This window comes from Calidris pugnax, unplaced genomic scaffold, assembly GCF_001431845.1.
Source record: "Calidris pugnax isolate Ruff unplaced genomic scaffold, ASM143184v1 scaffold201, whole genome shotgun sequence".
In the NCBI taxonomy this organism is placed as follows: domain Eukaryota; kingdom Metazoa; phylum Chordata; class Aves; order Charadriiformes; family Scolopacidae; genus Calidris; species Calidris pugnax.
In genome coordinates, this window is record NW_015090933.1 from 1,042,347 (window position 1) to 1,068,086 (window position 25,740).

Consider the following 25,740-nt stretch of genomic DNA (forward strand, 5'->3'; position numbering starts at 1 on the left):
CCTAAAATTTAATTTATTTTATTAAAATAAGATAATCAGAGGAACCTTGGCTTACAATAAATGCATTTTCTCAGGAGCAATAAAAACAAAATTAAAACCCAAATCAGCAAGAAAAACTGTATATGCTCAGTTTCCTCTTGATAGTGCATCTCTCGGACGACAGCTTCAGATGGGATGAAGACTACGCTCGTTTGCAGAAGTATACGCGTAATGTTAATTAGCCTCTTCTCAGCCACAAAAGCCCGTCTTTCCCCACTTACCCCCCTCCTCGGGCTGCCAGAAACAAGTCAATAGTACCAAAAAAAACCAAAAAGCTGCTGGAGTTACTGCAGGTGAGGGTAGCGAGCCTGGCCAGCTTCCTTCTCTGAGCAGAACAGTTCCCAATAGATTCCATTCTTTTGCAAGAGTTTTTCTTCTATGTGCAAAACTATTGCAAAACTATTTTGTGTTGAATTAGCATTTTAACTTATTTCATTGGCTTGATGAAAGCTCTTAGGCAGGAGCTGATTTCCAGAAAGTTGTTTGTTTTTTGTTTTGTTGTTGTTTTTTTTTTTTCCTCTTCCCTCAGTTTTGTTTGAAGATACCCATTTTGGGCAAAACTGCCCCAAAATGATGTGGTAAATGGCACGGGGCAATCAAAGAGCACCGTAACGCAGTTTTCCTCACCGCCGAGGCAAGCCCTCCTCGCTGTAAAACACACCCATTTTTATCAAACAGATTCAAATCAATCCAGAAACACTGCCAAAGAAACATCCATCGCTTCCGTGTAGCGGGGGGAAAATAAGGCTCAAGTGCATCTATTAAAAAAATAGTAATAGATCTCTTGATTCATAGTCTGTTAACTATCCCAGTAAAAGAAACCGTAGAAAAAGGCAATGTGGAGCTGTGTCCCTGCAGGGTAAGAACTGCAGAAATCCTTAGCAGCTTGTTCTTCCAACTGGGACGCAGGTAACCCCTGCTGGCACTGATCCTGTACACCGAGGCCTTCCAAAGCACAGCTTGTGTCCCTTCTGTCCCTGCCCCGTCCCCAGGGAGGAGGAGGAGGAGGGGAGGGGGCAGGCCCTAGAAGACGGGCAGCCTGGTGGACGTTAACGTGCAGGAGTTGATGTCCTCCGTGTGGGCGGCGCGATGCAGGGAGGGCTCCGAGGCGCTCCGGTTGATCTTGGGCAGAGAATGTTGCAACAATTCAATGGACGACAGTATCTGAGGGAGAAACACACACAAAATGACAAGGAGGGTTGTTAGAAAGAGCTGCTTGTCTTTCTGAGTCTTCAACCTTCACTTATTATGGCTTTAGGCACATCCTGAAGAGCAAGAACATACTCTGGGGAGACACTGAAACCCTCACTCTGGGAATAGGCCAGTTTCCTTGCTATGGGGGGTCTGAGTTTCAGAGGATTCATTAGTTCACAGACATGATCATCAATTAACAAGCACCTGCCCCACTCTCCAGCAGAGGAACAGGGAAAGAATTGCACCTTCTGCCTGACGCTCTGTTAAAAACCAACACTTACAACTTTTTAAACAACAGAAGTTCTACTTGATTGTAACGGCAAGAAGTTACTTTTCCAAAACCTGCTGATAGTTAATTCCACCTATTTAATAAGAAAGTACCTTCATCATCCTCACAGTGACAGGAAAAGGTAAAGTATCCTTTGTAAAAATGCCAAAAATCGCTACATGAACTTAAATCCCCCGGGGGATTTTGTTTGCTTGTTCGTGGCTGTGGGGAAGGAAAGGAGGAACAGTCTCTCATTTCCCTCAAACCTACACCACAACGTAAATACAAAGACAGATTTGATTTTTACTGGGTTAGGGTTTGGAGGGTTCTTTTTTTTTTTTTCTTATCTCTAAAATGGGCCAGATGTTGAAAAGCAAATTGCTGCAGTGTTAGTCTAATGCTGTTTCAGTGCATAATATTTTTCAACAACCTTTACAGGAATTATGTACAATCAGAACTAGGACCTGCCTAAGGGAGATGGGTTATGACACATGCAGATATGACTAAAGACAAAAAGGCTTTAAATGAAGCTGCACCTCATTCCTATCTCTACCTTCAGTTTCTCAGCCAAAGCCTGTATCCCTGGAGAATATTTGGTGCACCAGTGGCTGTTCATAAAATGCTCTGGAGCTGTTACATGCAGAAAACACACTTACTTGTGGAAACAGAGGTCGTTCTTCCCTAACTTTCTTCAAACAATCCGCTACGAGCCTCTTCATCGCTTTGGGGCAGTTCTTGTAGAGTTTGCTGAGGTCTGGCGACGCATACCCTCGGCCAACCATGAAAATGATCTGAAAGAGAAGCAGGAAACCAAAGTGTAGAAGTTGTTTAAGTGGTCGATAGCTTTAGTGTCCCAGAGTGGTTAAACCTGAGGACCAGAGGCACACACACGCCCAGGTACTTGGAGATTTGTCCCGATCGGTTACCCAAAATATCACTAATGCAGCAAAAAAGGAAACTGGGTTTGGATTGGGACAACAAAAGACATCATTAGTGTTGGAAAATACATTTTCTGGTTTAGTCCAAGTAAATCTGGTCATTGTTGAAGATTGTCACCAGGCTTCAGGAACCTTATTAGTTGACTACTTAGCATTGGTAGGACTGTTATCTGGTAAAACGGTGGTAGGTTTGGTTGGTTGAGGGGATTTTGTTTGTTTGAGGGTTTTACTGGCAAGGGGAAGGAGGAATATACAGAGTAACTCTGCTATTGTTTCTTTTTCAACTAATGTTGTCTCAAAAAAACCAAAACAAACCAAACCAGAAAACAAAAACATCAATATAATGTTCCTAAAATAAAGTCTCAGTGTTTTTCTCCAGGAAATATTCTATCCCTCCCGTAATGTTGTCTCAAAAAAAAAAACCACAAACCAAACCAGAAAACAAAACCATCAATATAATGTTCCTAAAGTAACGTCTCAGCGTTTTTCTCCAGGAAATATTCTATCCCTCCCCAGAAAATCTACTTGGGGGGCAGGTGTCACATGTTTTGTGACAATAACGATTATTGAAGCTTGCATATAAGTTCAATATTATTAATTAAACCACATTCCAATATCCCAATTTGCAGACAACCTTAAAAATAAGAAAAACTTCCTTAATAGAATTGGCCTCTTCTATTTGGAACACAGACCATGTAACATAATAGGGGCTGAAATCTCATCGCTAGTCCCCATACACGTACACTGCTCATTATTACATCTTAATGTAAAAAAAACCACCCAACAAAACACACAAACCACCACCAAGGATCAGCAAAACAGAGATCAAAGAGATCTAACAGTCCTAAGCTCATGCCACATGGAAGGAGTCAGCTCTGCACTTGCTAAGCCAGAAGAAGAAGGGGAGATCACACCTGAGTAACAACTAAATCACACAAATTAACATGCAATACTAAAAGGTTTGACAATAGCCACTATTTTTTTGTCACTTCATAAAAAGCACAGTCCAAACTTCATGATGTAAGAACAGCACATTTCACATCAAAAGGGAAATTTCACATGTATCAGGATTTTACTGATGTAGCAAAAGCTTGGACCCATGAATAGACTAACAGGGCACTTAAAATGTTTATATAAAAGGATTTTTTTTCTCTCTGAGTAACCGTCACTGTCAATATTTAAGTAAACATTCAATTACACAGATTTACTGCTGAGACAAATCATGTTGTAAATAACATTTCAATTCTTCGTTTGCCTTTATATTACGTTTCTTGAGGACCAGGAAATGTCCTGTGCCCAGAAATAAAGGGCAGTCAGTGTTCTAAGGGATGGTCTGTACCTGATCGCGGTTGTTTATGTGGGAATAGGGCAACTCTCCCGTCATTAGTTCATATAATACTATTCCATAGGAGTAGACATCTGACTGAAAGCTAAAGGGGTTACTGTCCTGCATCCGTATCACTTCTGGTGCCTGGAGGAGGAAGAAAAAAGAAATTATGAGCAATATTAACAGAACTTCTAAACAGAAAGGACAAGAAAAGGGGAAAAAACTTTGGAAAGCAGAGAGTGGGAGCTCAACCAAAAATTAGTGAGCAAAGGACACCTCAAAACCTTTGATGGAAAAGTTCTGGCAGTGCTACTCTGCATCTTATTACAAAAATTAATTCAATTGCGAGTGAAAAAAAAAGCAACCCTTAAACTCAACACGCATTTTACCATCAGAAAAATAATTATTATTTCCATTTGCAATATATGTTGACTTTTGTTACGTTTTACATACAACTGGGTCTGAGTCTCTCACCATCAGTTCTTAAACAGGTATCAATTTTAAAGGGGGAAAATATAAAATTCTAATAGAGACTTAATCTCTTGTAAAATAAGATGCCAAAACAGTTACATGAAATGTGAAGCCCAAATATGAAATAACATATATTGAAGATCGAGGAAGAAATACAAAAGCGTCCTTGAATCTTTACCAAACAAAGCAAAATTATGAAGTTAAACAACTTAAACAACGTCGAATGATTTAATAAAACAAGAGGTAAACCATCAAAACATCTTTCCTGTTGACTAAGATGTTTTTCCCCCTACAGAAGGCACTCAGAATGACTGAGCAAAGTACTCCTTCAAGTACCACAACAAAGACTCAGGAAGAGATTCTATCAGCTTTCAAGGAAACAGAACCAGCCTCCCCTTCTACCTGACAACAACTCAGCAAAGATATCTATAAATGATTAAAATAAAAAAACTGCAAAGAGCAAAAATGCAGTTTGTTTTTTTTTTTTCTAAGATCCGTTTCATGTATTTGAGCATACTATTAGGTAAAAGTTAATTTTAAAACCTTTTACGGAAAGCTGTAAAAAACTTTGGCTTTTTAAATTTTTTTTCAAGAAAAAACTGTTTCTGGGTTTGGAACATTGTCTCAAGTGATTTGTGTATTTTCTATGTCACAAAGAAACGTTGCCCAAACAGCCCCATACTCAGAATGAATGCTTCCTGACTTTTCTCAAAATACTCAAGTAACAATGAAGGCTTCAAGCCCAGTAATAAAGACTGATTTTTTTAAAAGGAAAACTTGTTTGGGGTAACACCTGCAGCTCATTCAGTGCTAAATATCAGAAGATTTAAAATGTACTAATATGTAGCATTTGGCAAATTATTTTTATTTGGTTACACTTCCCTGAAATACAAAGGTTGCTGCTGTCCCTACCCTGGGAGCTAGAAAATATCAGTGATGAGTCTACATGCAGAATTTAAGTAAACTGTGGAGTATTAACAAAAATGGGTCAGATGAAACTTCAGCAAAATATTTTGAGTGCTGAATAAGACATCCTTGCATAATTTTAATGATGTTTTTTAACCTGGTAAAAGGCTGTTCCACTTCTACTTATTCTACTGAAGTCGCACATTTTACTGATTTTTTTAAAAGGAAAACTTGTTTCAAGTAACACCTGCAGCTCATTCAGTGCTAAATATCAGAAGATTTAAAATGTACTAATATGTAGCATTTGGCAAATTATTTTTATTTGGTTACACTTCCCTGAAATACAAAGGTTGCTGCTGTCCCTACCCTGGGAGCTAGAAAATATCAGTGATGAGTCTACATGCAGAATTTAAGTAAACTGTGGAGTATTAACAAAAATGGGTCAGATGAAACTTCAGCAAAATATTTTGAGTGCTGAATAAGACATCCTTGCATAATTTTAATGATGTTTTTTAACCTGGTAAAAGGCTGTTCCACTTCTACTTATTCTACTGAAGTCGCACATTTTTAAAAAGTTACTAAATAGATTTTCTCCGGGTGAATTTTGGAAGGAAAATTGTGGAACGGCCTTTTCAGTTCTGCCAGAAGTTCAACATAAAGGCAATTGTTGGGATTGTCTTTTCAGACAAGGGCTTTCTGTAACATTTCCAAAAGAAACTCTGTGAATTTTCCAGGAGAACCTGAGAACTTCAGCACCTGAGCTGAGGTTGACCTGTGACGGTTCCAAGCTGCCTCCAAACCTCCGGGCACTGCCTGGTGCAGGGTGAGGAGCAGCAGAGCCCAACGGCAGGAGCTTGGTGCTTATCAAATGTCCTACCACCACAGCACCAAAGATGAATCCCACACCCCAAGAAGCCCTCCCTGTCCCTTCCCTGCTGGCCTGCCAAGGCTGCTGAAGCGTGTGTGAGAAGGGACGATGCCAAGCACCGAGCAGGGGAGGAAGAGGCCGTGATGAAGAATTGCACAAAGCCACCATTAAGCAGATTAAAGCCCATTTGGGGAGAGGTATGATTACAGCAGGAGAAAGGCTCTCCTCTTCTCTTGGAGCAATTCCACTGACAGCCCTCTCTCTGCCCTAAATATTTAAAATAACTCCAAAAATAAAAAAGGAGAATCCGTAGGTGACTGGTGTCTGCGTTGGACAATCAAGGACTCCAGCACTTTGTTCTTCACTTTGACCTTGTCCTACAGCTGGAGTAAAAGCCTACACAGTACTAGCAGCATATGTTGGTTCATTTAGGTTCACAGCTGTAAGAGATCGTTGAACAAAATGAAAGCCAGCTAATTAAAAGCAGTGAAGCCTGTCCCTTCCCTGCTGGCCTGCCAAGGCTGCTGAAGCGTGTGTGAGAAGGGACGATGCCAAGCGCCGAGCAGGGGAGGAAGAGGCCGCGATGAAGAACTGCACAAAGCCACCATTAAGCAGATTAAAGCCCATTTGGGAAGAGGTATGATTACAGCAGGAGAAAGGCTCTCCTCTTCTCTTGGAGCAATTCCACTGACAGCCCTCTCTCTGCCCTAAATATTTAAAATAACTCCAAAAATAAAAAAGGAGAATCCGTAGGTGACTGGTGTCTGCGTTGGACAATCAAGGACTCCAGCACTTTGTTCTTCACTTTGACCTTGTCCTACAGCTGGAGTAAAAGCCTACACAGTACTAGCAGCATATGTTGGTTCATTTAGGTTCACAGCTGTAAGACAGCATTGAACAGAATGAAAGCCAGCTAATTAAAAGCAGTGAAGTGTTTCTCTCACCATCCACAGGATCGAGCCAGTGGGCTGCTCCACCTGCTGAGATCCACTCCACCTGGACTTCACAGTCGCCAGCCCAAAGTCTCCTATTTTCACGGTGAGGCCTTCATGAAGAAATATATCTAGACATCTGTTAAAGAAACTCTGTGGAAAACTTGAGTAAACAATTCTGCATTTTCTGAGGTGATTACAAAGCATCTGGTTGGTTATACCCAAGAATATTGATATTTAAACCTGCTACAAGTTGTATCTGAAACAGAGGAAAAGTAATTTTATGGCATCCAGATCTACAGAATTAACATTTAAGACTAAACAAGACCAGATGTTTCTGTGTTATTTGTATATTTATCTTTACGGTGAGTAAGGATAGCAACTGTGTCAATTAACATCAATGACTGCAGGTAATTAAATAATTGGTGTCGAGACACACATAGGGAAATGCCTTAGAAGTCCTCACATCTCAAGAAAGAAAACTAAGAAAAACAATTCCAAGTAGAAAGAAAAATCAAAATATTTACATAAAGCTCTCTGGCAGATCTCCTGAGATTTAACAATGATTTAACTGTTTTAACTGGAAATACACACGTTTGTAATATTTGTGATCTATCTACTTCATAGGTTTGTCTGTCAAGGTTAAAAACTAGCACTTCCCTTGCTGGGGTTATTTTAAGAAGATACCATTTTACAATTCTGTTCAAGAATGGCTTAAGTTCAAAAAGATGATTCAGAAATATAAACATGACAGGCTCCTACTTCTTACTTCCATGTCAGGAGAAGAGACAATTTATTTCACAAAAATTATTATTGTTGTCAGGAATCACAAATTCCTGACCCCCTATATACTAAAATGATGACTTTTCCTGCTTAATTGAAAATGGGAGTCCCGTGATGTTATCGAGCTACCAAATTTGGCGTATTTTTCTTATGATGACATTTGCAAAACATTCTGTTCACATTTTATGACAGGAAGTCACAATTTATGCCGCTAGCTCAATGGGTGCTCTCCTTGGCAATTTGGAAAACAGGCATTTTCAAAGGCCAAAGACATCAGTTCACAACATTTTTAACTCCATATGCATTACTAAATTTATATTTTTGCAGGAAATAGAGTGGTAAAAGGGTGCCTTGAGTTTAAAGTATGATTTTTGGCTTCGTTTCTGCCAGTCATGTGAAGGTGGTTTAGATTCATTAAAAATATACAGTAAGCATTAACAAACCCCCATGTGCACACACACGTCAGCATCCACACGCGTCTCCATCAAGCAAAGATGCAGCATTTGGGTACCAGAGAATTGCATAAGCACCATTTATGTAAAATAAGAGCTTTTGGAGTACAACTGTTGCACATCATTTTTCATCTTTATCACGCCAGTTTGGTAAGGAAGCACATGAGCTCTGACAAGGTTCTCTCTAAAAAGCAACTTCTTACTCCTCAGTAGGGGTTGCTCGTTAGTAGTTATATGTATTTGAAACAGCTATTTCAACCACCCTAAAACCTCCATATTGACAACAAATCACTCTCTCATTAAAGGAAATACAATTCCTTTAGGAAAGGATACTATTGGATTTCATGTCTCTGTGGATGATATTCTTTGCATGTAAATAGCTGTGGAAAAAAAAACAAACATGAAAAGTGTTATTATGAAGGCTGTTCACGCAAGCTTCACCTTTCCATTTACTGATTGACTCTGTTAGATTATTATACACTTGATCATTTCACAGACCTCTTGATTTAGTCAATTTACAGGATGTGTCTACTTTGGGAAAAGAAAAACATAACAAGCACCAGCTGAGACTATTGCCTTACGCATCACAGAAAGTGGAAGCACCGCAGTAAATAAATCTCCAGCATTGTTAAAACCATAAATCCCTGGCATCATTATTATCTGACTGTATAATGCCCTGGAAAACTCTGTGCTGTCCTCATATGCCTGAAATGTATGTGTTATACAAAGGTTTACTTCTTACTAATTGCTTTACTTCGCGGTCACAATGTATGTCCCCAGTTTTCTGGGTGTCTGGCTGGAAACCCAGGTCCTGATCTACAAAACGAATGAGCCCTGACAGTGTCAGGCAACATCAGCATCTTCTGCACTATGAACGTTATAACATGTTTTGAGAGAGAAGTGTGATGGGACTGTTCCTACTCAGACATCTGGAGAAGCTTCCAAAATACATCTGCGTATGAGTCCTGGAGCTGTAGAACAGGAAGAGCCATTCCCTCATGTCACGGAAGTACCAGGAGTATAAATTAGTGTTTGCCAGTGTTATAGTAAGTAACACAGAGAAGGAAAAAAATTAATTCTATGTTTAGAATAGGGGAGGCCCCATCTGGAGCACTGGGTCCAGTTCTGGGCTTCCCAGTTCCAGAAGGACAGGGAACTGCTGGAGAGGGGACAGCAGAGGCTACAGAGATGCTGAGGGGCCTGGAGCATCTCTCGTATGAGGAAAGGCTGAGGGACTTGGGGCTTTTTAGTCTGGAGAAGAGAAGGCTGAGGGGGGATCTGATCAACATCTATAAATACTTAAAGGTGGGTGTCAGGAGGATAGGGTCAGTCTTTTTTCAGTGGTGCCCAGGGACAGGACAAGAGCAAGGGGGAATCTAATCTGATCAACGCCTATAAATACTTCAAGGGTGGGTGTCAGGAGGATGGGGCCAGTCTTTTTTCAGTGGTGCCCAGGGACAGGACAAGAGGTAATGGGCACAAACTTGAACATAAGAAGCTCCATCTAAACACGAGGAGGAACTTTTTTACATTGAGGGCGGCAGAGCCCTGGAAGAGACTGCCCAGAGAGATGGTGGAGTCTCCTTCTCTGGAGACATTCAAACCCCACCTGGACACATTCCTGTGCAACCTGCTCTGGGTGGACCTGCTTTGGCAGAGGGTTGGACTAGATGATCTCCAGAGGTCCCTTCGAACCCCATGTGATTCTGTGATCAGCTGTGACAGTAAGAGCTCAAGCTACAAAAGAAGGTAACAGGCAGCTTTTCTGTATGCAGCTGTGACAGTAAAAGAAGGTAACAGGCAGCTTTTCTGTATGTTAAGTGACTAGTGGTCTAACATGAACTCAGGCAAGAATCCATGGAAAAAACAGTACTAAATTAAAGTATAATACACACAACAGTGCCGAATTAAGGCAGCACATCATCTCTACCTTGCAATACCATTTTGATCTATCCTTGGAAGTATGCCCCATCCCTGGAGGGGTTCAAGGCCAGGCTGGATGGGGCTTTGAGCAACCTGGTCTGGTGGGAGGTGTCCCTGCCCAGGGCAGGGGGGTTGGAACTCAATGATCTTTAAGGTCCCTTCCAACCCAAACCATTCTACGGTTCCATGACCCCTTACTATTTCAGAGCAGTAACTCCACATTAGGGTTTGGGGAAGAGAAGGGAAAGACCATTCCAAGACAGAAAATAGGCAGTGCTGTTTCTGGTACTCACTCCATGCCCTGTGCCGTCTGCCGAGCGATATCAATGAGCTGGAACATCTGGAACTTGGTCTCTTGAACATGCAGGTGTTTGTACAGGCTGCTCCCTTCACACCACTGCGTAACGATGGCCAGGTTATCTTTAGTCATGTAGCCCATAAACAGCAAAATATTAACATGCCGAGTCTTCCTAATAGAAAGCAGCAGAAAGAGAAATTAGTATCTTTGTGGAAAACTTTTCCCATTTCTTTTTAAAATGCATTCCTGGCTGACGGAATGTATTTAAGCTTTTAAGTCCAAAAACTTAAGTTCCCTGCAAAATTTTTGCTAAATGGATGCATATGCAAAGTTTGGTTTAAAAAAAAATAAAAATATGCCACACTTGCCAATTTATAATTTTTAAATTAAAAAAAAATATTTTTTTTTAGTCAAAATACTTCCTTTTGGTTCCAAGGAAGCTCTTTAAAATTAACCTTTATGCAAAGATGTCATGAAAATTCAAGGGGTTTGTAATTAGTAACCAATATTCACATTCTTGAGTGGTATCAGAAGTTACTGGAATAACAGAAGTCGCCCTGAGATGTTTGAAAAAGTGACAACTTTAGATTAAAGACTGAATCCCAATAGGAATCTAAAGGGTCGTCACAAACTGTGAAGGAATTAACAGATGAGAAGATAGTTCTCACATACTCTGACTTCTCCAGTTTCAAAACTGGACACTACAAAACCAGTATTTGAAAGCAGAAAAGAGTTATGCAGATTAGAGCATTAAAAAGAAAAAAATGGAACCATGCTGCAATTTTAAAAGGTACTGTCCAAGCTTTCTGTCCAGTGATGAGAATTATGGCACAGAATATTGGGCTTAAAGGAGGGGTTGTAGTCAAATACAGTGCCTTGGAATAACAGAATTTAGCAATGAAACTACCAACTCACCTTAATACAGCCACTTCATTTCTAAATGCCTGGAACTGCTCTGGGGTTGGATCTACAACCTTTAGTATCTTCACTGCTACATCCCCTGAAAATACATTTACCAGAAAAGTTACTAAAAACACAGATTATTTTTTTTTCCAAAATAACATAAACACACAGTATACTTAAAATTCCTAATTTGTGCACAGCACACCTCTACTAATTTGTACATAGGTCAAGATTTTCCTGCAGACATAAAGTTCTGCAGTATCAAGCAATTCATTTACCTGAATTTCAGTCTAATGAAAAGTCACGAATTATTCACATACTTCCCTTCTATCTTTTAACAGCTATGGCTGGCTAGAACTACACATATGTTTTTTGCAAGTTATGAAGCTATGAAAATCTCCAATAGTTGTTGAAAAATGAAGGTATTCTAGTGTAGCTGCATTCTCAGCACGTTATTTCAAGCACAGTCATGTCAGAGTCTCTCAACTTCCAAACAGCATCCAAAGTTTCATCACTTTCTCTTTTCTATCCAACTTTAGTGCACATATATACACACCTTTGGATTTTTATATAATTCAGTTTATATATTAAAGTTTTTTATATATGTATATACACACATCCTTTTTTAATAGAAACTTTATTCAAAATACAAACTTCCTAGATTTACTGCTAAATTTCAGGAATGGGAGGGATAAATCTTCTGTCCAGGAAGAGCTGAAATACTGCTTAAGTTCAGGAATGGGAGGGATAAATCTTCTGTCCAGGAAGAGCAGATTCTGTTCTTTAAGCTGATGCATTATAAAATTTCACTTAAAAGCTTTATTTTAATGGCTTTCAGTGTCAGTGTTTGCTTTAAATTTCAGTATCTCTTAAAGGGTAATACAGAGAGGAACACACGATGATCCAGTGCTATCTGTTTAGAGACTGTTTCTGTTTCCAGAGAATGAAATTGGGAAACCCTTTACAGTGCACAGCCAGAAAACAGTAGAATTAAACTGATTCAGAAAAGGTACCATAGTGGAACGAAGCCGACTGCTCTAACCAAAGTAAAAGCACCAACAGCAAGACCCACCAACTCCTCAGTGAAAGAAGCATCACACTCATATTAACTACAGAGGGACAGCATTTCAGAATTCAAGAGAGGGGTAAATTTGCCTCGACACTGTCACAGGAAGGTAAAAGCAGCTTAGGAGAACTGAAGCTTCAATCTTAGCCCACTTACAGTAAAAAGATCTGAGAGGTGCTATATTCCAACACGTTTATCCCATAGTTTAAAGGCTGCTGCTGCTCAGCATTACAGAATCATTGCCTATGTTAAAAAAAAAATCCCTAATGACAGATTTCTCTGCTACCATAACCCCTAATTATTTTCTTCCTTTCTTATGTTAAAAAAAATCCCAAATGACAGCTTCCTCTGCTACCATAACCCCTAATTATTTTCTTCTTTTTCAAGATATATGTGAAATATACATTACTATGTCTCTAGAGCATAATACTAACTGGTCAATTGGCAAAAAAAAAAAACAGGTCGCCAACAAAGTATGAGAAGGAAATGCAACCTGGTACTTGAAAGTTTCAGAGTGCCCTGAGTGAACTGCAGCATCTTCCACCGTAGATGCCAGCTGCCTAATTTGCTGTACAATTTGAAGTCACAAAGATGCACAAATATTGAATATATTTGTATCTTCTTCCTTTACCTTCAGCAAATGCAATATACTTCCTATTTCGTCCCCTAGCACCTTCATAAAGAGAAGGGGTAAATTTGCCTCGACACTGTCACAGGAAGGTAAAAGCAGCTTAGGAGAACTGAAGCTTCAATCTTAGCCCACTTACAGTAAAAAGATCTGAGAGGTGCTATATTCCAACACGTTTATCCCATAGTTTAAAGGCTGCTGCTGCTCAGCATTACAGAATCATTGCCTATGTTAAAAAAAAAATCCCTAATGACAGATTTCTCTGCTACCATAACCCCTAATTATTTTCTTCCTTTCCAAGATATATGTGAAATATACATTAGTATGTCTCTAGAGCATAATACTAACTGGTCAATTGGCAAAAAAAAAAAACAGGTCGCCAACAAAGTATGAGAAGGAAATGCAACCTGGTACTTGAAAGTTTCAGAGTGCCCTGAGTGAACTGCAGCATCTTCCACCGTAGATGCCAGCTGCCTAATTTGTTGTATAATTTAAAGTTACAAAGATGCACAAATATTGAATATATTTGTATCTTCTTCCTTTACCTTCAGCAAATGCAATATACTTCCTATTTCGTCCCCTAGCACCTTCATAAAGAGAACCACCTCATGTTTGCAGTGTACATAGTGTTCTCTAAGTTACAGATCTCTCTGCTTACACACCAGACCAGAACGTAGCTGGTAGAAAGACTACATTTCCATACAACTACCAAAATCACAGGCTTTGGAACAGCCAGTTCCTACTGCAACTCCTGTTGTACAATGCCAGACCAAGGGATGATCCACCAATACTTGAATTATATTGCTATGAGCTATTCTAAGACAAAACAAGGATGCAGCATCCACCGATTATTTTTTTTTCAATATATTCTCCATTATGATCCTTGCTCCACAGACAAAAAGATGTTTTTAACCTTACACTGTTCTTACTGAATCAGGTGCCACGTTTTTGTTTTTTTTTTTTTGTTTTTTTCTTTTCTTTTAAGGCTGGATGGCATTTCCCAAGCAGTTTTCTCTACATAAACAAATAAAAAGCAGCACTTGTTTTGTTTAGCAAACTGAAGACAAATCAGCTTCCGCCACCCCCCAACCACCAAAACCCTAGAACTGATTACCAGGGTCAAAGGGGAAATGTGAGTGTTTATGATAGGTAGGTCTTCCAACCAATTTAAACTGCCTTGGTTTTCTCTTTCCGCCTTTTAAATTTAGAAGCATGCTACAGGACACTACGGGATCCAAATGGGGTCTGTAACAGAAGTGGTGCAAATACGAAAATTAGTGCTTAACCGTCGGAACAAGCTGGAAAAATATGGAAGTGCAAGATACCTGTTCAATGAGACAGTCAGAGCAGGACTGGCCTTGACACTTCAGTTTTATTTGGGAAGGCTAAATCAGGGAAGCTTTTCAGAAAACTAATCCAGAGTCTTCCACAGGTGCTCTCCAGAGGTTCATGGCAAACAGCCCTTCATGGTTGGGCATGTCAGGAAACCCAACACCTCCAACAATCCAAAATTTCTACTTGCAACAGTCTGCCCACTTTAATTAATTTTATTTAGCTTCATCGAGACATTATTATTGCTGCATTTGTACTATTAGAAAAGGTTACTACAAAAAAGTCTGCAGTTTCACCAATCTGTGTACCTTAAACTCCCAGTTTCATCAATTCTAAACAGAGAAGACTTGAAAGAAATAAAAGCCTTTTAAAGCCTTTAAGACCACACCACAGATGATGTGATGGTTACACTTGAATCTCATGTTTTTGTATTAACAAGAAATTCACATTTATTAGCTCATTTAGTGAAATCTTACTTAACTTACTTTTCCTCTCAATTTCTGTGTTCCATTTCACTTATATAATGCAAGTAAGTTGAACTGTTCAGGACTATTACTTTTACCATAAGAATAGGCCTTTCATTGATGTTGACAATATTTAGGCTTTAAGACATGCAAGTACTTATTCTTTAAAAATAGAGGGTGGAAAATAAGTTTCCAGATTTTTTTTGTCAGCTTATTTTATGACAATAACACTATTTAAATTAGGGCCTCGGGCAAAGCTGTGCGTGTTTCTTTTTAAATCACAAGCCCTGAATTTGGAAACTAATTCTGTAGTACTGCAGAGTGCCTCTTTTCTAACTATTTCAGCTAATTTCATATTATAAACTCTCACATGTGCCATTTTTTCCTTAGAAAAACTCCACAGTAAAAGCAATTTATGCTTATTTCCTTTCCCTGCCACTTTGAATGTAAGTATGCTAATTAAACCACAGAGGGATTAAAAAAAAACAACAGGTAAATATTATTCAACATCAGGCTGTAAAATTTCCCAGCTAATTCTGCTAGTGAAAAGTGAAATCTTTTCAGAAAACAAGCTGTTCTAGGACATGGCAACAAAGAAAACAAAGTTGGCTCCAACATAATGAACAAGTAGATGACAGTTGTGAGATTCAGATTTTGATGCCTGTTCTTTGCCTTAACTTCCCCACTGCTAACATTAGGAAATAATTACTTCTCATCTAGTACCTTGGGTGGTAGAAAAGCACACAGCACCATTAAAATGATTTATTTTACCTTTTTCTGGATTGTTGTCCTACAGTATCAACACTATGAGAAGAAAGTAACACTTGTCAAGAACTTACCATGCCATTTGCCTTTGTAAACTGTTCCAAAAGAACCCGACCCTATTCTGGTAGAAAGCATGACTTCACTTGCTTCTATTTCCCAGTAATAACTGGAATCTCTCTGTCCACGAGGCCTCTGGAATACAAATTGATGGGGCTTTACTGTAAGTATTCAGTCAAATATATTACATATACACAACTAGAACGAAATAACTTCCTACAAGTTTAAGATGCACTGAAACCTTGAGGGTTTTGTTCTATAGTCTGGACTTCTGTTTTTCTCCTCAATTTGTGTGGGGTGGTGGGTTTTTTACCCAAAATAAAAAAGGACAAAACATTTTCTTGGATGGCTTTAACTGCTTAAGAAGCTATCATTAAGTTCTGCACCAAAAACCTAAACCCTGATCTTGTATTTTAAGAGGAACAAGTATTTTATGATCAACTATTTAAAAACATCTGAAATACTTAAGAAATTTATTGACTTTTGAAAAAGTACAATACTAAAATTCAGGAACTCATTTACATATTTAAAAGCAATAAAAAGACGAGAGTCTCACTAAGCAACTGTACTTTAATTTTTTAAATCTTATAAACCTTCAAAAATTTTGAGATATTATTCATTATTATTATCCTAACTTTTCTTTCTCTGCCACTTGTAGTGAAAAATAATTCCACAATACTGTCCGAAATTAATTTTCAATCCAAAACACTTTGTTTTGGGTATTGATAACACAAGGCAATAGCGCTATCTTTCCCAGGTTAGTCAAAATTATATTGCTATTAAACACACACATGGTGCAGAGCAATGTAAGATTACCATCAGCTTTTACTGCCTTTTATGTACAGGAATTTATCCTAACATATGAATTCTACTTTAATATACTTTAAAGAAATTAAAAAAATCAAGTACTATCATACTTACAATTTTGTTTTTTTCTTGTGTGTTGGATCCAGGGGCTCTTTCTCTTTGGGCTGGGACTGGGGTTTTGGGCTGAGACCAGCCAGTGGGGCTCATATTGTTAGGACTTCCAGACAGAGCAGAGGGTGAAGCTAAAATATAAAAATAAACACACACACACAAAAATTACAAACCAGAAAATAAACACAAAATAATACTATATATTTTTTCATTTTTGGAAACCATACCTGATTCACTATGGCTTCGAATTGCATCCTGAAACAGAGGAGATAGATAACAAAGTTAATAAATATATAAGAACATATACAGGAACAAGCAGGAAAAGTGCTGAAATTGTTCCTGACAGTTATGGTCAAGTGTGATATTGACCAACACCCTCCAAAAGGTGACAGCTTCGTTACTCTCTAGTTACAAGAATCCTAGGTGCTAAAAAACATGCAATTTGTGAATTCTGACAAAACAAGAATATTCACAGCATATTAAAAGGTATTACTACCCAAAAAAAAAAAAAAAAAGAGCTAAAAAATAAAACAAAGAGCCACAGAACAAGAAGAAACACCAGAAATACTGTCTGCATTCCCACCACTGGATTTTTGTACATGCTTGTATTTCAGATCTGAACATAGCTCCTGTGAGAGTCCTATATCTCTAGGGGACAAGCTCTCAAAAAGGTTTTGGGTTACAAGTAGCAAAACTTTTAAAAGCCCTTAAAATAATCCAAGTCAATATACATATTGAAATATCTCTACCGTAGTATTTAAACTCAAAAATCTTGTGCCCTAATACAAAACCATCTAATTTTCAAAACATTTTTCCACAGATGAAAAGTTGGATGCTATTTGAAAAGCAAGTTCTTACACAGTTCACTAGTTGGTACAGTGCAACAACTCTCACCTCATGCCACAGGCACTTGACAACACAATTCTACAGCCATGCACAAGAGAAACTAAGCTCTGACATACATAACTTTACAACTTTTCTCACCTGCTACGTATTATCCCAAAGTACATACAGGAAAGGTAAAATATCCAGGTACTGTATAAGTACAAAGCAAGAACATGCACTACAGAGATGTTAAATACCGTCAAAGTTAATAGAAGTCAATTCAAACTTTCTAACTAATTAGTAGAATAATAAATGTAAGATTTCATAGGAGTACAGAACAAGCCTACATTCCACCATACAGTTTTCAAATTAACTCAGATTAACCTTAGTAAAGACTCATTTATGAAATACATAATTTTAGCTAGATAGTTGCATTCTCCCAGGCTTGCTTCTATGTACAGTATTCTCGCAGAGCACATCTCTGCCCTGTGCCTGAGTGGGTTGAAATCTGCATAAACTACCAATGAAGAACTCTTGCAAGTTACTACTTTTGTCCATTCTGTGGACAATAAAAATCTTTAAGAACCTGAACGACTAACAAGTGATGAGTTTTGTCCATCAGCCTGAGAACGTAACTGCTTCCAAGTAAGCTGGCAAAGGATAACTAAATGATTTAAAATTGTTCTCACACTTATGGATACGTAATTCTTATTTAATAAAAAAGGATTTTTGAATTTCCATCCTGATGCATTTTCTTTTTTGCATATTAATCCCACAGAAAATGAACCAAAACCAGTGTTCTTTAGAGTTGTTCTTACAGCACAAATAATACCACATGGTGCTGTTTAGTCTGTCACCTTTGCTTTGATGTGAAACAAAAATAGTACATCATGTTCATAATCTAAGGGTACAGTTATATTAAACAAAAGTTTCCAGAGGAAAAAAGCCTCACAACAGATGTGTTTGAGAAGGTTTTACTTTAAAAACTGTGTGATCAAATGCATCTCTAATCCAAGCCTATTTAAATTCACACCAAATTTCATAGTAGTATGGATTCATCCAGCTAAACTAAAAATGAAGCTCTTCTATCATTTTTCCTCTTCCAATTAGCATCCTCAGTATTTAAGTATCAACATGCTATGAGGATTTCCATCAAATCAACTCCAGATTAAACACATCATGGGGACACTACCATGGCTTACAAGTTATAGCAATCCTGTTAATCACAAGAAAACAAAAAGGCACCAAGAAAATACCTACTCTTCCCCTCAAACAAAATCGTCTGCACCAGGAACTGGGAGAAGCATTCAGGCTGTTATTCTAGGCCAACCCGGTAAGAGATAAAAGAAAAGAACAGAGGAGGTATAAAAAAAAAAAAATTAAGGAATTAAGTGTTAGGATAAATGAAAGAAAAGGTAACCTAATTTGTTTGATATATAATAATTAAGTGCAGTAAGACTTTTAAGTAAGTATTCCTGTTCAAACCCCAAAGTTCACTAGCATCCATCCTTTGATAAACCACTTTATTAAGGTGGTCTTTCTCATGTCATACTAAAATGTCTCTACTACCTTTTTTTGTGTTGTGGGTGTTTTTTAAACTTTTTTTTAAAATCCTTTTGGAAAAGTAGCCATTGCCTTTAAGACACGACAGCTATTTTTATTCAGTCCCTATGATATTACAAAGAGCCAAAACACAAAGCATTTCTGTCTTTACTGCTATGCATAAAGGATAAAAAAAGCAATGTATCCTTAAAGGCTCATCACATTATAAAGTCAATAACTCCTATTCTCTTTTTTGAGTTTTTAATCTATTCCAGAGCAGAAAAACAACAAACTGCTCTCTCTGAAGACCTATAGTTCAGTACTTACTTTCTGCAAGTGTTTCCTGCACGCCACTCCCTTACTTTATTAAGGTTATCACAAAACAAAACACAAAAAACCACCCACTTTAGGCCTGACTTCAAACAGCTGTCTCTCACTGCTGCCAGTCTAAGGTAGGGGGAAAAAAAAAGTGCTTGAAAGCAAGTAAGAGCGGAAATATTCTCAGATACAGATGGCTTCAGCATATGAGCCCAGAATCACTGCCAATTCCGTGCAGGTGTAACAAAACCATGTTGGCCTGTGAGCTTGGACTTGAGTATTCCAGCTCTCAGAACTACCTTCTAGGCTTACAGTACCCCTACTCTGATTTAAAATAAACACCAGCCCCCACAACAAAACCAGATTTTTAAGAACATTTTCAGACATGCCCAGTAAGTTTTTCTTCAGCAAAACTGAGCTTATTTTCTTTTCAGATCTGAGAAACTTGATTGTTAAGCTCCCCCACTTCACAGACACCAAAAATCTCCCTAGAACTTCACAAAGTCGGTAAGAGTCTGCAAGAATTAACTATTAACTTTTTATTCAAATGTGTGACCTCTACTCTTCATCACTCAACCAGCTAAGGCAAAGAGTAAGTAAATGACAGAAAGCAAAGAAGAAAAACCAACCAGTGACTGTTAGATAGCCAGTCACAATTTTAGTTTAATTCTGTTGCTATTCCCTCCCTACCAGCATTACCTCAATTATCCGGCTGTCTACAGGCATTGTAGTGCTAACCATATGGACGTTTGGTGTGGACGTAGAGCGCTGTCTTTGGGAAAGGGAGCCCTCAGAGGAAGGATTTGCTGGGTTGAACGTGAAGGCATGAGGTGTAGAATACCTGTGCTGGGAACTGAGAAGGAAAAAGACAGAAAGGGAAAGTTGTGGTTATTTTTTTCCCCTCTAGTAATCAAAAAAATACTGTTCAATGTAACCTGTTCAAATGCAATATAGACAGAATTCCAAAGAGAAAAAGTTGGGACTTAACATGCTAACTAAACTATTTGGTCAGCTGATTCAATCCCCGTTTAACTTAGGAAATAAATTTAAAAACTTGAAGTAAGATCTTGTCAGTTCACAGGCTCATCTACTGGGTTTAATGCAAGTCCATGTCTACTGTTATAAAATTTGCCACAGTTCACCTCAATCCCCATCAAATTACACTTAATATACTGCTAAAATATTGGCTCTGCTAGATTAATTTGGGTCTGTGAAATTAAAAAACACAAACCCGTTAGATGCCTAGCTTAAGAGCTACTTTTACTGCTAAGTCCTGACTTTGTAGAGGTTTGCAAGACTGTTCAATGGTTCGCAGAGAACAGCCAGCAAGGAAGTCATGAAACCCAATACCAGTTAAAAGGAGGCCAACACTACAACCCAGTTCAACAAAGAGTTATAAATCACAGCTAAGGTCACTCAAACCCTGTTTATCCCAAATCACACAAGTACCTTAACTCAAATCAGCCAGCCTTCACAAAAAGCTTAAAAAACTATCAAGTTAATGAGTCATTGTTCAACAAAACTGGAAACAGAGTAAAGTGGCAAAGAGAACATAAGATCAATTCCTGATGCAGTTCCCACTAAAATAAATAAATAAAGACATAGAACCATTTGCAAGTCAGCTTTGTGCTCTGTGCCTCACTCCTGAACAGGCCAAGATTTTTCAAAGGGGTGTAGAAACCCCAAAAGATGGCCTGCCCTCTTCAGCCTCTGGAATTCCAAGGAAAAGAACACAGGCACAAATTAGGATCACAAGTCGGACCCCATGGAAAGGAAAGCAATTTTTATTCTAGCACTTAAAACTACAGGAAGGTTCTCTTTATGTCTCAGAATTTCTTTAAGAGGAGCGTATTTTCAATTTCCACTGTTCCCTCTTTAAACTTTTACCTGTCATTAGAATGTTATTTTAGTTTATGTATGCAAGTCATGCAAAACAAGTCACAAACCCTTACAAGTATACTACCTGACCAGATAAAATAAAATTCATTCACAAAGATACCAAAGGGAGCCTTGAATTTTCTTAAGACAGGAAAACAAAGGTCTCCAGAAAACCTTTAATACCCTCCCTTGAAATCTTAAGAGCAAAAACGAAAAATATAAAATCCCAAATCAATGTTTTGCTTGAATCTAAGAACAAGAAAGGACACTACATATGACCTATGATGAAGTGGTGTTGCCTTCTTGCACATTTTTCCCAACCTTCTACAAGATTGTTCTATTTTTGAGGAGTTGGGGGTGTTTCGGTTGGGTTTTTTTGATTGTTTGTTTTTAAACATCTGTATTTCCCAAAACAGAAATGACAGGAAATACTAGCTTACCTAACAGGTATCCGGGAGACAGACTCCCGCATCCGTCTCATTGTCAAGGGAGGTAGTGCAGGGACACCACTGTCACTGATATTTGAATTTGGGAACAATCTGAAATATCAACAAAAACAATTACCATTTCAACTGCTACACTACCTCCTGTACAATGCTCTTTAAAGCTGAAAATTTAACGGGCTGTTTCTTTCTGGCATAATTAACTTCATGAACACATTCCTATCTTAACGTAATATTTTTCCTCTGTGTACGGTATGACTAAAAACTAAGTCTTCAGACTCCCAAAGAAAATTTCCATGAGTTCTTCCTAAACTTCAGATACAGATCTTTTTAGATCAGACTCGAGATTTTCCTTAAAGTGTGTTCAACACCAAATTTTTTAAAGTTCTATAAAACCCAGGTAGCACCAAGTGGCTACATCCTGCACTCTAATGACTAGTCAATATAAAAAAAAACTACGTAACTACATGACCAAGATTAGTCATAAAAAAAAAAATACAATCACTAAGGCACATAAAATTAATTATAGGTTTTAACACTTTTGCATAAAAGGACTTAGTATAACATAATGATTTTCAACTTTTTCTAATCAATACCAGGAAAGTATTATCCTCCAACAGTTTTCTCACCGTTCCGTGCATTTTCACCAGGGTGTCAAAAGCTGTGGTAGTTCTGAACACTCATGTTTCCAATAGCTAAAAACCAACTGAGTCATCACCTTTTTTCTTCTAACAAAAGTGTTACATGAGAAGAACTACTCTTACAGTGGGAATTCTAGAAACTGCCTGGTCATTCGAGATCTTTGCTTGTCCCAGAATACTAACATTTACCAGAACTAAAAAGCATTTAGTGTAAACGGCCTTCTTCACCTGGGAACAGACAATCATTGCTGGCTGTTTCATCAAATCAATACCCAAGTTCCGTATATTGATTACACTTCCCAACAGTCCAAATTTATGATAAGAGATTTTAAAAAAGATGCTTGTCTGTTATAGCGAATTAGTGTTACAATTAAAAAGGAACAGTCCTTACAAGAGCTGCCTGATATTGCTCCAGTCGACACACATGGTTGGAACTTTCGTGCTGCAGTGTTCGTGGAATTTATAACCACACGTCTGACACCGAAACCCATTTAGCAGGAACTTCTGGCAGATGTCACAGAAGGCAAGCTTTAGAAATGTCTTCCGAGCCTAGAAAACAAGTTAAATGATTAATCCAAGCTACTGGTTTCTCTTCGTTAGCTGAGATGAACATTTTCAGAGCTTGACATAAATAAATACCACATTAAAATGTTATCAACATCCCCAAACTGCTACTGAACATAAAACCATGCTCAAGGATTCCTGCCTATATTTCCAGTTTGACTGGAAACCTGGAAAGTTTACAAACATACAGGGCTTTGTTTACCTGATTATATATTAAAAATATTAAAAGTATTCCACCAAACACAAAAGGACTATTTTGTGCTCAGTAAGGTGACAGAGTTGGGTGGGCCAGGGCCAAGAATTGGGACTTTTGTTGGTTTTTAGCATCACCAAAACAGAATCAGATGGCAAGAACCACCTTGTTATTTTTTTATTAGTCAAAATGCTTGTTGTGTGTTTGCAACTAACCAACACCCCTTGCATAAGAAATAAATTCTTCAGTAAATAAAATAGTTTAAGGAAATTCTACTTTTTAAATGGCATCTAACAGTTTTTTAAAGCTTCTGAAAGATGAAAAAAAGATTAAAATGAACCAAAGGGTTTCTTCCTGTAGAGCACACTATGGAGGAAGGCTCCAAGTTTGAGCTTCTTCCAGATCTGGAGAAAAATATTAGTTTTCTGGTGACCAACTGCAAGGTATTTTATTTGCAGTTTCCTAAAAACATAAAGTAGCAGCAAAGCTACTTTCAGTTTCTGTATATATCAGTCCTAACCTTTCTAATGGATGAAAATAGCAATCCTTTAGTTTTGTCACTTAGCACAATATATTTCTGGGATAAAACAACAAAAATGCTAGAACAGAGGAACAGAGTTCCTTCACAAGGAGAACAAAATAATGCAAGGTAAAACTGTTAGAGTTAGGTACTACCTCTTTGTAAAAAACCCCAACCAAACAACTCCATTTATTTGCTCTGTACTGAACAAATAACCCCTTTTTAGGAAGGGATTACAAATCTGAAGTCTTTCATTGCCCAAAAAAACCACTCTGTCAAATTACAAGTTAGCATTAGCTCCCAAAACAACGTCATGACCTCACAGAATTAACAGCACCCCTGTACGTTCAGTACAATCACCAACAGTCCAATAAAGCTGGTGAACTCATCCAGCCTCTTTTGGCTGATGAGGCACAGGCTGAAAATGCAAGTTATCTCCCAGTTCTGGACTTAAAGGACATGATATCGTAATGTGACTGTTACAGAAATATATATTTATATAAAATAAATATGGCAATCATCAGAATTTTGAAGAATACGCATAATGTGAACTTTTAAAGTCTCTGACACCTGAAAATCAGTAAACATAAATATAATTCTGGCATTTCATTGAAAATTGGTATTTAGCCAATCCAATTTGTGGGGAGCAGGGGTGAAGGAATCAAATCATCACTTCTGCAATACCTTCTTTGTTTAGAAATCCAAATGGTATATAATGCCTAAAACATTCTTTGATTGAATACTTGGTTCCACTGATAAATTTACATCAAAATACAGATGAGGAAAAGCTTACAAAATTGTGTGTAGTGAGTGGAACATGATCAAGAAAGTCCACTTGCAGCTCCTCTCCGATCAAGGAGGCAGCGTCTGTATTCCAATCCAAACGCACTTTTTTTCTGAAAGAGAAAATAGGGACAACAAAATTACTTAGGAAATAAGAAGTCTGGTCTAATCAATGATCTATGTTTTGTGAGTTTTCTTGAGTAAACTGAAAACAAATACAAAAAAAGCGTGGCTAACCTCTTATAGTGAGCTATATTTCAGTGTCTTTCACTTAAAAAATTAGAAGTAACTTTGAAACCATAGCAATTCACCTCTTTTTCTGTTCATTTTTTAACGTGTAAGTCATTTATATACATAGATTATGTGAAATAAGAAACCTAGAAGCTATAATGGAGTCACAGAAATACCCTTATAAACAAAACATAAGAAATTATGAATGGCAGACTTAGTGACATGAAAGCCGTATTACGTGCTTCGAGACTAAAGTTACTGGTGACCCCAGAATGGACTCAGTTACATAGAGATGCAAACCCACAAATGACCGCCTCATGGTTGAGGCTTAAAAGAGCATTAAGCCCAAGCCTTACGAGGTGTGAAGTTAAATGTATTAACTCCATGAGATACCTTCACTCCCTCAGCTTGTAAAAGAATCATTTGGTATTTAATAGCAGCATCCCCGGTCCTACAAAAAATAAGGAATATCCGAAGTGAGATTGAAAAATCTAAACATTGAAAAGTTGTAGAGGAATTTAGAGCCTTAAAACCAAGCACACAGAGGAGATGTTCATTTAAGTTGGCTAAGAATCACAAGCACAGTTTACCAACTAGAAATGCACCTCAAATACAAAGGCATATCACATCATTTCATCTAGAGCATGACAAAAACCTCTGTAAGATGGTACAAGCACTTGAGGGTACCCCTCAATTTTGAGCATTTTTAATATACAGCTTTAAAACAAAACGAACATTTTGAATACCCAGGAAGCTGAAGGACTTCACCTAGAGGAGGATAAAGAAAGCAACATAGAAGCGTTCACATTCAAACTGCACTTCTTTTAAAAGAAACTAGCAAGAGAGAAAGCAAGCATTAGTGCTGCTATTCTGAAAACAAGATTTTCACATTCTCTAGTTGAAAAGTTTCACATACAACATTCCAGACTCTTACCCTTTTGGTTCAGCAAGAAGTCGAAAAACCGCACAGCATTCTGGCTGCAGCCCTCTTACTTTAAGTGCCTTCATAAGACAGTCATGTAGGGTCATCCCATTTCGCACATTTACCTGTGACCAAGAGGAAAAAGCATTTTAGTCAGTGATTGCAGAATGTTTAAGCCTTTTTTTTTGGGGGGGGGAAGTAATTTTTTCTCCTTTTCTTTAGAAGTTCCTGTAAATTTGCACAGCTGTTCACTTTTGAAGTTAATAAACAGGTAAATAAAAATGATGTATGATGTAAGAACAGACTGCTGTGCTTTCAGATTTAACTCACCGCCTGTTCAGCCAACCT

At 38.0% G+C, this 25,740-nt stretch overlaps 1 protein-coding gene across 8 annotated transcripts in view; it reads right to left on the minus strand.

The window, feature by feature from the left end:
* Window positions 1–2: 2 nt before the first annotated feature.
* Window positions 3–25,740, minus strand: part of RAF1 (Raf-1 proto-oncogene, serine/threonine kinase) — an 83,999-nt gene continuing 58,261 nt past the window's right edge. For 6 of the 8 annotated variants that reach the window (XM_014951674.1, XM_014951673.1, XM_014951672.1 and 3 more), the window contains 16 exons: window positions 25,405–25,517; window positions 24,250–24,352; window positions 22,571–22,728; window positions 21,536–21,634; window positions 19,917–20,070; window positions 18,618–18,677; window positions 16,760–16,787; window positions 16,536–16,663; window positions 15,632–15,749; window positions 11,315–11,399; window positions 10,395–10,571; window positions 8,512–8,558; window positions 6,956–7,074; window positions 3,779–3,910; window positions 2,158–2,292; window positions 3–1,203 (listed from right to left, as the gene is read on the minus strand). In XM_014951674.1, coding sequence (XP_014807160.1) covers window positions 1,063–1,203; window positions 2,158–2,292; window positions 3,779–3,910; window positions 6,956–7,074; window positions 8,512–8,558; window positions 10,395–10,571; window positions 11,315–11,399; window positions 15,632–15,749; window positions 16,536–16,663; window positions 16,760–16,787; window positions 18,618–18,677; window positions 19,917–20,070; window positions 21,536–21,634; window positions 22,571–22,728; window positions 24,250–24,352; window positions 25,405–25,517 — 1,797 coding nt within the window. In that variant the 3' untranslated portion in view covers window positions 3–1,062. The remainder of the gene's footprint in view (window positions 1,204–2,157; window positions 2,293–3,778; window positions 3,911–6,955; window positions 7,075–8,511; window positions 8,559–10,394; window positions 10,572–11,314; window positions 11,400–15,631; window positions 15,750–16,535; window positions 16,664–16,759; window positions 16,788–18,617; window positions 18,678–19,916; window positions 20,071–21,535; window positions 21,635–22,570; window positions 22,729–24,249; window positions 24,353–25,404; window positions 25,518–25,740) is intronic. The other 2 variants (XM_014951680.1, XM_014951678.1) reach the window with 2 other exon arrangements.